The 14,953-nt window shown below is 41.2% G+C and overlaps 1 protein-coding gene across 1 annotated transcript in view; it reads left to right on the plus strand.

The window, feature by feature from the left end:
• The window catches only part of PLA2R1 (phospholipase A2 receptor 1), a 108,460-nt gene that overhangs the window by 62,721 nt on the left and 30,786 nt on the right, over positions 1 to 14,953 (plus strand). The window contains 3 exon segments of the mRNA XM_079781872.1: positions 8,497 to 8,699; positions 10,598 to 10,743; positions 14,256 to 14,340. Of these exon segments, the coding sequence (XP_079637998.1) occupies positions 8,497 to 8,699; positions 10,598 to 10,743; positions 14,256 to 14,340 (434 nt within the window).

Genomic DNA, 14,953 nt, shown 5'->3' on the forward strand with positions numbered 1-14,953 from the left:
TGGGCTATAAGGACTGTGGGACTCTGGTGGGGCTGAGGGGAATGGGTGCCGCCATCTTTGTGATGGTGTGATGGTCAATTTGCATATTCCCTCTTTATTAGATAGGATAAGCATTCTGTAACAGTGACTAGTTTTGTGTTGTTGTTTTTTTTCATTGATTTCTGAGAGGAAAGGAGAGGGAGAGAGATAGAAACATCAATAATGAACAAGAATCGAGATGATTAAGGACAACATCAAGGAGAAACCAAGATGGCAGCATAGGTAAACACCTAAACTTCTGCCTCACACAACAATTTTAAAACTACAACTAAAAGACAAAATGAACATCATCCAGAACCACAGGAAAGCTGGTTGAGTGGAAATTCTACAACTAGAAGGAAAGAGGAAAGCACACGGAGAATCAGAGGAGCTGCAAAAGGCTGAGGTACGAAGACGCGCGCGCCGGCGGCTGAGGGCCTGGCTGGCTTTCTCTAGCGGGAAGGAGACAAAAACTTCCGACTGCTGAACCCCAGGTCCAACTGCAGACTGTCAGGCGGAAACTCAGGGGAGCCGCGAAAGGCAGAGGTCTGGAGGCATGCGTGCAAGTACGCGAAGAGAGTGTGCCACTGGCTTTCTCTAGCGGGAAGGAGACAAAAGCTCCTGACTGTGCTGAACCCCAGTTCCGACTGCACTGAACCCCAGTTCCAGGCTAGACCCTGGGAACTCAGGCTTATATGGGGGGAATCTGGACTGTCAGGTGGAAACTCAGGGGAGCTGCGAAAGGCAGAGGTCTGGAAGCACACGCTTGAGTGCGTGAAGAGAGGACTCCCAGCTCAGAAGTTCTCCTGGCGTAGACACAACTGATCCTCACAGCCAATTGGCCTGGAGGTCAATTCCTCCCAGTGATACCAACAACAATCAAGACTTAACTACAACAAGGCTGTACACACAGTCCACAAAGGGGTGCACCAAGAGTGTCCAGCTCAGGTAATTGGGGAGGCCGAGCCACTGGGCCATATAGGACACCTAGCACACAAAGCTACCCTACCAACTCAGGGAAGCAGCGAAAATGTGGAGACAAAGAAACAGATCACAAGCAAAAGAAATGGAGGAAAACAAACGATTGGATATAGAGTTTAAAACCATGGTTATAAGGTTTTTCAAGAATTTCCTAGAAAAGGCTGATAAATTTAGCGAGACCCTCGAGGATATGAAAAAGGACCAACTAGAAATTAAACATACACTGACTGAAATAAAAAATATTATACAGAGACCCAACAGCAGACTAGAGGAACGCAAAAATCAAGTCAAAGATTTGAAATACAAAGAAACAATAAACACTCACCTGGAAAAACAAAAAGAAAAAATAATCCAAAAAATTGAAGATAGTGTAAGGAGCCTCAGGGACAACTTCAAGCGTACCAACATCCGAATTATGGCGGTGCCAGAAAAAGAGAGAGAGCAAGATACTGAAAACCTATTTGAAGAAATAATGACTGAAAACTTCCCCCACCTGGTGAAAGAAATAGACTTACAAGTCCAGGAAGCAGAATCCAAAGAGGACCACTCCAAGACACATCATAATTAAAATGCCAAGAGTAAAAGACAAAGAGAGAATATTAAAAGCATCAAGAGAAAAACAGTTAATTACCTACAAGGGAGCACCCATACGATTGTCAGCTGATTTCTCAACAGAAACTATGCAGGCCAGATGGGAGTGGCAAGAAATAGTCAAAGTGATGAATAGCAAGAACCTACAACCAAGATTACTCTACCCAGCAAAGCTATCATTCAGAATTGAAAGTCAGATCAAGAGCTTCACAGATAAGAAAAAGCTAAAGGAGTTCATCACCACCAAACCAGTATTATATGAAATGCTGAAAGGTACTCTTTTAAGAAGAGGAAGAAAAAGAAAAAGGTAAAGATAAAAATTATGAACAACAAATACATATCTATCAACAAGTGAATCTAAAAATCAAGTGAATAAAAAATCTGATGAACAGAATAAACTGGTGAATATAATAGAATCAGGGCCGTAGAAAGGGAATGGACTGAAAATTCTCAGGTAGAAAGGGGTGTGGGGGTGCGGGAAGAGACTGGACAAAAATCGTACACCTATGGATGAGGACAGTGGGCGGGGAGGTAAGGGCAGAGGGTGGGGTGGGAACCAGGTGAAGGGGAGCTATAGGGGGAAAAAAGAGTAACAATTGTAATAATCTGAACAATAAAGATTGATTAAATTTTTTAAAAAATGAATGAGAATCATAGATCGGCTGCCTCCTGCACGCCCCACACTGGGGATCGAGCCCGCAACCCAAGCATGTGCCCTTGACCAGTATCGAACTTAGGACCTTTCAGTCCACAGGCTGACGCTCTATCCATTGAGCCAAATAAGCTAGAGCAGTGACCAGTTTTTTTAGCATTACTATGAAGTAAGGGTTTTAAATATGTTTGATATGTTTTAATCCACTGCAATTGTTATCTTTTTTTAATGAAAATGAAAAACTCAAGCACTACCTCCTGAGTCCTCTTAATAACACTGCTAGTCTTCATAGCTTCCGTGCTATCTGGTCTGACAAAATGTAAATTTCTGATCTGGATCTAGAAACACGCATTTCATCAAGGAACCCTGGTTCATCTTCATGGGAAATGGTATTATTTCAGTATCACAATCCACACATAGGAGTGTTCACTGCTTGTTGGTTTGTATTCTTCCTAGGCTATTTCAGTGAACACAGCTAGAAAGTGTGTGTGTGTGTGTGTGTGTGTGTGTGTGTGTGTGTGTGTGTGTGATGAAATATCAAGTTCAAACTGATATTTTCAATTTGAATTTAGGACTACAAGGGTTTTGCTTAACCTGTTTTATGTATGCATTTCTTTTTTTTCTTTTTTTTAAATTTATTGTCTAAAGTTTTACATATGTCTCTTTTTTCCCCAATTGACACCCCTCCCCAGCCATTCCCACCCCAGGGAAGCCCCCACTGCCCCCGTGTCTGTGTCCACTGGTTATGCTAATATGCATGCATACAAGTCCTTTGGTTGCTCTCTAACCCCCTCCTTCCCCTGCCATTTGTCTCTGGATGCATTTCTTTTCTTTCATGCCAAAATTCCCTGTTCTCAAAGCAGTAGGAAATTCTGAGGTTTTTATTAAAACAACAGCAACAAAGAGACTCTGTGGTACTTGGTATTTTGAGAGAAGTAACTATTCAGAAAAAACAATTTTGATCCTTATTAACTAGTGCCATTAATTAAAGGGAAAATGACAAATAGGGCCTTTCTCATTTAGGGGGATGCTAATGCATTGAAACTAAAATGGACTTTGTACTTTGATTAAAGATTCAATGTAAATGGAGGCTGCTCAATAGTGAAAGAAAACAAATGAGTTCATACTAGCTAGGACATTCAAAAATGCTTTCCCAAGTTACATTAGCGTTTCACAGATGTCTGTACATCTATGTAACCCTTTTAAATCACTATTTTGCATCCATCCCAAACCCAGGCTCTGTGACAGCAGTTTTGTGTTTCTAGATCTAGATGCCCCTGCAGAACAAGCATATTTCACACGGGGGATAACGCCAGGGCACATTTACCCCAACTGTCCCAAGTCAGGGGAAATTTGCTAGGAAAATGGGTCCCAGTAAAGGAAGGCTGATCTGTTTTCTTGGAAGTGCCCTGCTCAGAGCGAGGAGTAGTAAAAAGCCTGCCCAGGCAGCGATAGACAAGCCGATCCACTATAAGGTTCCTCAGAGGTCTGAAATGACTACCACATAAGTGACGACAAACTCAATCTGAGCACCCTTTAGTGCTTTATATAATTACTAGTATATGAGTAACTGTCATACAAGGTAAAGATGTGGTCATAGATATTCAGGAAAACGCTGTAGCCACACAAAGAAGAGAACATAGCCAGGGGCATGAGAGGGAGCTCCATGGAAATGGAGGCAGATTATCTGAGGGGAAGATTCAGTCCTTCGTTCGACAACTTACTGAATGCCCACCTACGCTGTACCTTAACATTGTCTCATAGTAGATTCAAATAAATCTGCTTTCAAATTTTAGAACAAGTCCTCACTAACTATGTAGACTTAGGCAAGTTACTAAGCCTCTGTGCCTTTGTTTTTCCACTTGCAAACTGCAAATACTAATATCTGCCTCAAATAGTTTTTGAAGTTCAACAGGGAACGGACCATATAAAAAGCCTACACAGTATCAGGCGGATAGACAGAACGCCTTCCCTGTCCTAATGGCTTCACTTTTCTCCACGTTGAATCTTAGAGGGAAGGCAGGGTGGGTGGGTGGGAAGAGATCAACCAAAGAACTTGTATACATATATGCATAATCCTTGGATACAGACAATAGGGTGGTGGAGGCCTGGGGCGGGGGGCGGGGGGGGGGGTGGCAGGGGCGAGCTATAAGGGGTCAATGGGAGACAAAAAGGGACATATGTAATACGTTCAACAATAAAGATTTTAAAAAATAAAGATAGATAGATACATAGATAGATAGATAGATAGATAGATAGATAGATAGATAGATAGATAGATACATACATAGATAGATACATAGATACATAGATACATAGATACATACATAGATATGAAGATAGGTACATAGATACATAGATAGGTAGATAGATAGAAGGGAAGGGCCAGCTACAGTTCCCTCCTGGCCCTGAGGTATTTGGCCAGAGAAGAGGAAAGTGGAGGCTTTCCCAGCTCAGTTCATTTTATATGGTGAGATAGCTTTGCCAAATGGAAGAGACTGAAAGGGTGAACTGGAATTTCCTAAAAGACTGAACGTTTTTCCATTCATGTTTGAGGGAGAGAGTGGGGGAGGAGGGTTTGAGGGAGAGTAAGACAGGTTAGGAGAATTAGTTTAAATGTGAGCTTCACCACTTTGGAATAGGATGATAGATTTTCTTCTCCAAAGGGAGAAGCAAACGAGTTATCGAATTTGAAAACAATTTCTCTGGGAGAAAAACCACCTCTGCTCTTTCCCACACCCTGCCCTTATTATTTGGCTTTGCAAGCATCCCCACACTATGTGATTATAAATTCAGTTTATACCTCCCTTAGCCCAGTCTCCCTTTATTACACCACTTTACTGCTTCTTTGGGGCTGAGATTCTAAAATTTGGGTCAAATGTTCCATTAAGTTAACACTTTAGAAGAGCAGTAACACTCCTGCAGCACTTTGCATCTTCATAGCCGTTCACAGACATCTCTTCTCCGCTAATGAAGATGAGTTGAGTATCCATAGTATCTAAAACGAAAGCTATTTAATCATTGTCTGATGGGGGAAAGTGAGGCAAAATGCAAGGCCAACAGAAAAGTACATTACATTTTAAACTTGCTGATTCAAGCTTTATAAAAATTCTTTGAACCTGCAGGCAGAACTCATGCCACAAAATTCCAGCTTTTTAAGGAAAACAGCCAAAATAAGAATCTCTAAGCGAACATCTTAGGGGTGGATGTAGCCCTTGATATTTTTGGGGTGCCTTTTAATACATCCTTTCATTTTATTTTCATTCAAACCCACGAGAAGAAAAGAGATTATTGTCCCCATATTCTAGTAAGCTTTTTTTGTGTGATGAATATAATCTGTTTAAGTTTTGAATCACTAAATGTTTGTGCTGGGACTAGAACCCTAGACCTCCGGCTCCAAGTCAAAGGCTTCTGGGAAAGGAAGGATGGAGGAAACAGGTGGGAGTGCATGGGTCTCTTCCTTATTCACTAGAGCTGCCTACTAATATAAGACTTTGAGCTTCCATGTGGATTTCCACAATTCAGTTTCATTAGAATTTCATCATACAGAGCATGCAGCATCTTCTTTATTGTTCACTAGAGGCCCAGTGTATGAAATTCGTGCACCGGCGGGAAGGGGGGGTCCCTCATCCAGCCTGCGTCCTCTCCAATCCGGAGGATGTATGACTGCTGGTTTAGGCCCGATCCCTGGGATCACTCACCTGCCTGCCTGCCTGGTTGCCCCTAACTGCCCCCCCTGCCGGCCTGAACACTTTTAACTGTTTCCCCCCACCAGCCAGGTTGCCCCCAACTGGCCCCCTTGCCAGCCTGGTCATTCCTAACTGCCCCCCACCCCACCAGCCAGGTCACCCCCAACTTCCCCCCCCCCCCGCCCCCCGCTGGCCTGGTTGCCCCATGCAGCCTGCTTGTTCAGTCGTTTGGTCATCCTTCACTAACCCCCCTGCCGGCCTGGTCACCCCACACGGCCTGCTTGTTCAGTCGTTTGGTCGTCCCTCACTAACCCTCCTGCCAGCCTGGTCATAGGCAACCATCTTGTGAGGGTGTGAGGGTTAATTTGCATGTTGCCTCTTTATTATATAGGATGACCTGCTAGATTGTGAGCTGCATTTTGAAACTGCATTCAGCAGTACTGCAAGGCTGCATACATGGGAGGTTGTGGTTACATGCTATAATCTCTCCTCCTTGTCTGGCTCCCAACATTCCATCTTTAACACTAACTAGCTGTTCTAGTCAATGGAACCCACTAATGGCCTTTCTATGGACCAACTTTCTCTTGACTTGCTTGTATTCTATGTGAGTCATACTAATTATGTTTCCTTGTTTAAGAGGAGTCATTTTCACCTTTGTAGGTCTGTTTGATACGTCAGGGTGCACACACACAGGACTGTGAGCTTCTTGCAGATGGGTGCTGTCTTATTACTGTTCTACCCAGGGTGCACCCAGGATTGTGGAAGACATAAGCAGTTGTTCTTCAGCTCCCTTATTCTTTCTCTATTTTACACTCCCCTGTTTCTTCAGGAGAAGTTCTTTGTACATCTTGTCTATTTTTTTTTTCTTCTCTCACTCTTCATTTTTCCCTCTCTTTAGTCTTTCTGTCAGCATAAACAACCAAAGGTGATTGCCCTGTATCTAAAAACAAAACAAAACAAAACAAAAAATAAAACCACTACTTCTGAAGATAAATTAAGCAAGACAAATATCTAGTACTGAGTGAGAACATTTTTAAAAGCCCCTTTAGGTCCAGAATCATCACAAGTCTTCAGATGCTTCATCTATAATCACTTGCTTTTTTTTTTATAAGCACTCTTTGAAAATTCCTTTCTCTTTCTTATCCTTCAAAGCTCAGCTCAGATGTTACTTTCTGCAAATTCTTTACTGATATTCCTAGGCAGATTCCATCATCCTTCTGAAGTCTCCCACAGAAATCTGGACACACGGTTCCTATAGCACTTCCCACATTATGTTGTCTGCAATTAAGCTTTTATGAGTCTGTGCCTCACACTAAATTAAGAGTTGGGTTTTGTTTGTTTTGTGTTGTGTTATCCTTCTGTCTCTCACAGCTTATATACAGCCTAGCCTGGTATATAGATGTAGATGCACCATTTTCTTGTTGTTGAATGTTGATTTAATTAATTAGATGATCACTCTGGATTCAAGAAAAAAGCTCACCCTTTCTCAGTTTTTTTTAAAATATATTTTATTGATTTTTTTACAGAGAGGAATAGAGAGGGATAGAGAGTTAGAAACATCGATGAGAGAGAAACATCATTCAGCTGCCTCCTGCACACCTCCTATTAGGGATGTGCTCGCAACCAAGGTACATGCCCTAGACCGGAATCAAACCTGGGAGCTTTCATTCTGCAGGCCACCCTCTATCCACTGAGCCAAACCGGTTAGGGCCCTTTCTCAGTTTTTATCTTTTTTTGGAATGGGATTATTTTCTACGATGCCCTGAAATTTGAAGTGTACTTTTTGGCTATCTTATGAGTTGTGTGGATTTGATGACAAATTTGAGAATCTTAACTTAGAAGTTGTTTCTATGGGGAAAAAGTTTTATTTTTCAATATGTTCAAACATACAGAAAAGGATAAAATGCAGTTTTGTCCATAACTAGAAGGTCTTTTCCTTTTCCTGAAGTCTGCCCTTACTCCTGCCCCCAGAATTTCACCCCGCTTTAGAATTTATCTCATTCCCTCCACTCTACCATGGTTTACAGTTTGGTTTTCTGTTGTGTCCCTTGCAAATACCTTGAGTCCATCACTGGCATATTATTTCCTGCTCAACCTACTTCTCAGAGGATACATGCTGTGCATTTTTTCATTGTTGTTTGTCACATTGGCATCTCAAAGCACAACATGCATACATACTCAAGAAATGGTGAGTTAAACTTGTTTTCTGCACAGTTATAAATTCAATAATTCAACGTAGAGGGATGTTGGTGTTTGATGAGATGGGAGATATTTCACTTTCAGGTTGGAACAGCTCCTAGTTTTCCATCATTTGCCATCTAAGCTCAAAATGTCCAAATTTCAAGCTTCATAGTCTCTCTTCTCTCACTTTTCCATCTTCGATTCTTTTCTCCAGGGAGGATGAGAAATGAGATAATTATGCCAATAAAGCGTTCTTTTTCACCTTTACTGTTCTTGTCTGGGTACTTCATTTTGAGATGTCAATTATTCAACACTCTAAAGAGGTCTTCTGAGCACAAAGTGTTCTAGTTGACTGGTGTTAAAAGTGTTGCTTTCTGCTTTTAGGCTACAGTGGTGGCTGTGTTGTCATGCGAGGAAGGAATCCACCTGGCCGCTGGGAAGTGAAAGACTGTACGCACTTTAAAGCAATGTCCCTGTGCAAGCAGCCAGTGGAAAGCCGGGAGAAAACTGAGCATGAAGAGAGATGGCCCTTTCACCCCTGCTATTTAAGCTGGGAGTCAGAGCCGGGCCTGGCCAGCTGCTTCAAGGTGAGGTCAAGGTTACATGGGCATTCTCAACTGGACCAACATTATTTCAATTTTGTCCATGTACCCCAAATTCTTTATTCCAGAACAGTGTCTGGCACACAGAGGTGCTTGATTAATATTTGTCAACTGTCTCTATCATTTCAGTTGTAGTCCAAAGTAATTTTTAAGACAAAAGAATGACATATCCCTGGTGACACTGAAGTCCTCCTCATAAGGATTGATATCGGGTTCCCAGTCACTATTGTTCTGGGTATGAAAATGATGTAATTCCATATCATGTGTAAACAAATGAATAAAGTCCATATTACGGAATACTATACTACCATTCTGCTGCTAAGGATAGCTTTTGCAGCTTGCCAGACACCTAAAGATAAAACACATTAATACACACAGTTGATATGTATGTGTGTGTATGTAAATAAATGTTGAAGAAATATCTTTTTGCAAAGCAGCTTTAGATCTTAGATTTAAATCAGCACCTATAATCTTCTTGTAAGAAATATTTATTTTTGAAATATGTCTTTGTTTGATGGTTTTGTCTTTGTGTGTTTAACCTATGCCGCCATCTTGGTGTTTGTCGATGGTTTTGTCTTTGGTTCATTTTATAAATAGAGATTTCCAAAATCATGGGAGAAAGTTCTTTTCTGGTATGTTGGCATATGCAAAGCAGAATGAAGATGGCCTCTCTCTCTAGAGATATTGCATATCTATAGATGGCATGAAATACCTGTGAATGCACTCAATTTAAATATCTATGTGTATAATCCTATATTCATTTCATGTAATAATAGGCCTAGAAGGATCTCACAGAGCAATAAGTTGAACCTTAGAAAGGAGTAAGCTGACGCTAGCGAGATGAAGTGATTTACCCAAGATCACAACTATTTATTGACAGAGTTGGAATAAATTCCTGATCTTGGAACTCCTTTTTCTACTATATATTACCCTAACATGTCAGCAAATGTCTGGTGTGTTTGATGGGTATGATGGTAGGATTTATTAATTTAAAGTGATTTGAGAAAAGGTTCCCAAAGGAGGTAAGTTTTGACATATAATTTAAAAGATGGAAAGGCTGTGCTATGGTCCACAGGACTGGGAAACCTATTCCTTCTGGTCTCAGCAGATCAGAGTCTCGAGAAGGCTGGCACCAGAGGCTCAGGCTTAGTGTTGGGCAGTTAAAAATGAGGAGGTTGCAGAGGCACTGGATCCAGAGCTCTGGGTCTTAGGTCCCTCATCGTTGATCTTAAATAAAATCAAAAGCAGACCCTCCATTTGACTGACTTATTCCTGTTACTGTGAGGACTGCTGAAAAAAATAGGACAGCTGAGAAACAGCAGAAAATTTAGGCACAACTCAGACCCAAAGACCCTAGACTTAGACCTGCCCTAGGTCCCAGGTCTCATTTTTCATTTCTTGCTATGGGTCAGCCAAATTCATGATCATTCAGCCAATTCTAATTTGTCAGAAGGCAATCTGGAGGGACAGAAATCCATGGGCTCTGGAAGCAGGGAGTATTGGGTCTAATCCTCGCTCTGCCTGTTTGTAGCTAGCTGTGTGACCTGAAATTTGTAATCTGTCTTAGTCTGACTTTCCTCATCTCTTGACAAACATTTATTAAGGGACAAGTCACAGGAAATTTAGGAGAAAAAAAAGAATCCTCAAGCAGCTCATTGATAAAAACAGTTTATTATATACTCATAAAGTTGTTGTGAGAATAAAATGAGATAATAGTTTTACAATAGGCACGTTCTAATTCAATAAATGCTATTTCTTCCTACTGGCTCAAGCTTTAATAAAGAATAATGACAACAATTAAATTACTACTATTTTCGTGTCCAGAATCAAATAGCCTTACCTTTTCTGTGACGGTGTCAACTCTATTTTCTTTTACTATGCAGGTATTTCATAGTGAAAAAGTACTGATGAAAAGAACATGGAGAGAAGCTGAAGCATTTTGTGAAGAATTTGGAGCTCATCTTGCAAGCTTTGCCCATATCGAGGAAGAGAATTTTGTGAATGAGCTTTTACATTCAAAATTTAATCGGTAAATACTTGTTAATTTTCGAAAATTACAGTGAAATGTTCTGTCTCCCAGTAACGGCTACTTAGGAATGAGTATCCCTAATATTTGTTTAAAATCTCAAATATTTGTTTTAAGCCTAAAACCCATTAGCTTCTGGATATGAAAGAAATATATATACATATAATATACGTATATGTATATTGCACCAAGTTCTCATTCCATAAAACAAAGAACAAAGTGACATTGTTTTGATATTTGAAACCTTTTCTGTGCCTAAAATCAGAATTTTGGAGCTTTTCTGCCAAACTCAGAAATTATCTAGCCCAGTGATTTTCCAAGTGCTGATTGAGGAGCAGGAAGGGGCCTAGCAGGCAGAGCTCCTGGTTCCTTGCTCACTGACTCGCCAGAGCAGCTCCAACCAGCTCCACTTCTAGTTATTTTGTATCTAATCCAAGTCCATGTCAGATTTTGTTTGAAAAAATCAAAGTCCCACTGATTAAAAAAAAAAAAATTCCAATCCAACCCTTATTTTACATGTTCACTTATCTGCGTCCATCTTGCAAATTTATAGAATCTTTGAATTCCATAGAGTTAGAAAGTTAATTACTTTTAAATGGGAAGAAAGCATAAGTGATCTTGAGCTGCCTTCCACCCACAGGCAGGAATTCCTTCTACTCCATCCCTGGGGTCATGCACTGTCTGCATGATGCCTTTCAGTTTCAGAGTGCTCCTTACTTGGGAGAAAGAAAGCCCATTCCATTGTTAAAGGCTGGTTCCTTTCTTTTCTTTTTTTAAATTGAATTTATTGGGTGACATCAGTTAATAAAGTTATTCAGATTTCAGGTATACAATTCATCATCTGTATACTAGTATTGTACTGTGCCTTCACCACCCCAAGCCGAGTCTCCTTCCATCACCATATATCTCCCCCTAAAAGGCTGGTTTCAAAGATCAACCTTCTAGTAAGCCAGAGCAACACAGATCAAGTCTAACCTACTTTAAAATATTTAAAGGCAGCTACCATGACCTCTTTTCGTGAGTCTTCCCAGCTCTTGGACTCTTTATCTAGAATGTTCTCGTCAGTTCAGTACACATTTTGGGCATATCTTCTATAAAAAGGGCACTGTTATATGCACAGCAGACTGAGAATCTAATAGGCATGACAGATAAAAATCTGCCCCCAAGGATGTTGTGGACTAAGCGGGGGTCAGGCCTCCATGGCTCCATACATTTATTTAATGAGAACAAATTAACACCAGCTACTTTGCTCCAAGCTCTGGAAATCTGGAGTGTCTATGAAACACTTGCCTGCATCGCAGAGAAAAATCCAGAACTGTTCGTTGAGGAACACCCTAGCCTTCCCCGTAAGTTTCCTTTGGGGCAATCCCCTAAGACAGTGATTTTCAGCCACGGCACACTGGTGTGCCACAAGAATTTTTAAAATATGCAAGACCTGACTAGTCAGGGGCACTGACCCCTTTTCTCTTAGATTGTCAAATTTAAAAATGACAACAGCCAACACAACAATAGCCATCCGCTGTGAAGGAGCAAAAATTGTACTTACTTTTTGTTAGATTGGCAAAAATATATATATTTTTGGTGTGCCACAGCATTTTAGTAATTAATTTATGTGTGCCAGGAGATGAAAAGTATTGAAAATCACTGCCATAGGAAGGTTAATGTGTAATATCTAACAAATTATTCATCTCCAAAATCTAAAAATGGCCTTAAAAGTAGGAGTCTGACACTCTCCTCAATGTGTGTGTGTTATAGCGTACTATGGGGAGGGGAGGAGGCAGATCTTGTGGTTAAATATGTTTGCAAAGCAAAGTACAATCTTGGAAATTTGCCATATACATTAATATTGTAAAAGCTTCTAGACGGAAACACTTCCTCTGACCACAAAACTGTTGTGTGTGTGTTTTTAAAACACTTATCAACATCCCATAGAATTCCTAGTCTCTGCAGGAAACACTGACCTGAGACCAGGATTCCCAAACCTGCTGATTATCACACTCTCTGGGACACCTTTTAACACAGAGCCCTCTGGTCTCACACCAGAGCTGCTGAATCAGATTCTCTGAGGTTGAAGAAAAGTTCAAGAAACTGCCTAGTGAACTGAATTGTTAGCCGGGGGGGGGGGGGGGGGGGGCCACAGATCCAAAGGATATGTGATAGTCTCCATTGTTCTAAGTTGCAACTTTGCTTCATGACTTTAGCCAATTGCAAAATACATGTACATACTTATACACAGTGAGCTTTGCTGTATGAAACAACCACATGCTAACTGCTTCCACGTTTGCTGTAAGATCAAATATCATTTCTATTTACATAAGTTCGCACGCTTGGAATTTCTTAGATGAATTTAGTGCCAAGCACCTATCAAGTTATTGATTGTCAGCATCTAATCACAAAAGCTATGTAATATATGTTTTACTTTTGCCCTGACTTCCAGGGAGTTCAGCTAAGTCTGATGCCAAATTACAGCAAATAACCAGTTCTCATAGTTAGCATATACTAACTAGTATACTTCCCCTTCCCGGGGCACTGCTTTTCTGTTACTATTTTATTTTTATATTATTATATGACATTATTAGAAATTATACCATTTAGAAATTGTTGGAGAGGAAATAAATACCAGTTCTAGGAGCCAGTATATAGCAGAAAAACTGTAGAATGCTGATTTCAGTGAGGAAAGGAATAAAAAGTTCTCCATACAGGGAGGGTAGTGTGGACTTCCAGCCTAGGATGTGGAGGTTACCATATTTTTCCATGTGTAAGACTCTATTTTTTTCTAAAATTGTTAGACTGAAAATCAAGGGACGTCTTATACCTGGAAGTCAGCCTAGGAGGGAGCCACTTGCTTGCTTGCTTGAGTCCTCTGGGGCGTGACATGTTTGTCCTCCGCCTTATAGGAAGGAAGATGGTTCTCTGTGGGGCTTCTCGCCACGTCTAACCCAGTGGTGACTGCTGAAGCTAACCCACCGTGCCTCAGGCTGATTCGCTGTGGAAACATTTCTGTTGGGATCGGAACAAAAACCGCAAACATGCCGTGTGCCTTTTATTAAACAGGAATGTGGGCGATGAACCTTCAGAGAATGCATGAGCGTGTGACAAAAGAGCCACAAATCAAAGCATCTCAAAGTAGTATAAATAGTACAGTAGAGTGAAGTCCAAAATCTCTTACCAACTTGGCTTTCATGTGTTCTGGGCCTGATTGAAGGGTGTTGCCCTTCCTAACGAACATGAGAAAGACGTGTTCTCAACAGGGGCTGGCTTCTCCCCCAACTGCACATCACCGATGAGCACAGCACAAACCAAGAGAAACCGGAAGCAGAGGCTAAATCCTCTCTCAGTTCATTTCAGACCTCAGGTTTTGCACATGGGAGATGTTCTGTACACGTTTATTTGACTTGATCAACCCTGCCCGCGGCATCAGCTGCTTCCTGCCCGTATCAATACTGACTTGAGCCTTTTTCATACTGTGGTGAATTCAAAGGGGAAGGCCAAGTTTCTATTTCTTCTCTTCACAGGACAGAGGAAAGGCAGTTCTGGATCGGATTCAATAAAAGAAATCCCCTGAACGCTGGCTCTTGGGAGTGGTCCGATGGAACCCCTGTAAGTCTTCCCGACCCAGAGAAAACTAAATGAATTCAAAACAGGTGGCCCTGGAACCACTTGATAGATCAAGCAAATGAACCTGGAAATAATGACCCTATTTCCCATGACTCAGACCCAAACCAGAAACGACACCAGACCTTCGTGCCAGAAGAGTTATTTCAGGAATGCCTGGGAAACCTTGGCCAGCCAGCTAGTTAGTTCTGAGGCCAGATAGTTTTGTAGGAGCTTATCCTGAAAAGGATCAAAATCTCCAGAAAGGTCCTCACACCATCTACCATGTGAAGAAGAGTCTCCAGCAAAGAAGCCACTGTTCTTTAAAACAATACCAGGCTTCCTTTACCCCTCCCTCCCTCTCCTGCCCAGCGCCTTAGTATGTGAATGTGAGACCCTCATCCATGCCACAAGGAAAAGAACCAGTTTCATTTCTTCTCCCTCTAAAACGATGGAAATGCCAGTCTTAAAAATATCACCTCCTTCTCAGCCAGAGCGAGTCATTAGGAAAGAGAAAGAAAGATTTGCTTTTCGTTAGCCTCAGACTTGTAAATACCTGTGTAAAGGAAAGGAGGAACTTAGCACTACATGTTTTTTCGGGGTCAATGAAGAATGCTCA

Source organism: Cnephaeus nilssonii (genome assembly GCF_951640355.1).
Source record: "Cnephaeus nilssonii genome assembly, chromosome: 10".
Lineage (NCBI taxonomy): Eukaryota > Metazoa > Chordata > Mammalia > Chiroptera > Vespertilionidae > Cnephaeus > Cnephaeus nilssonii.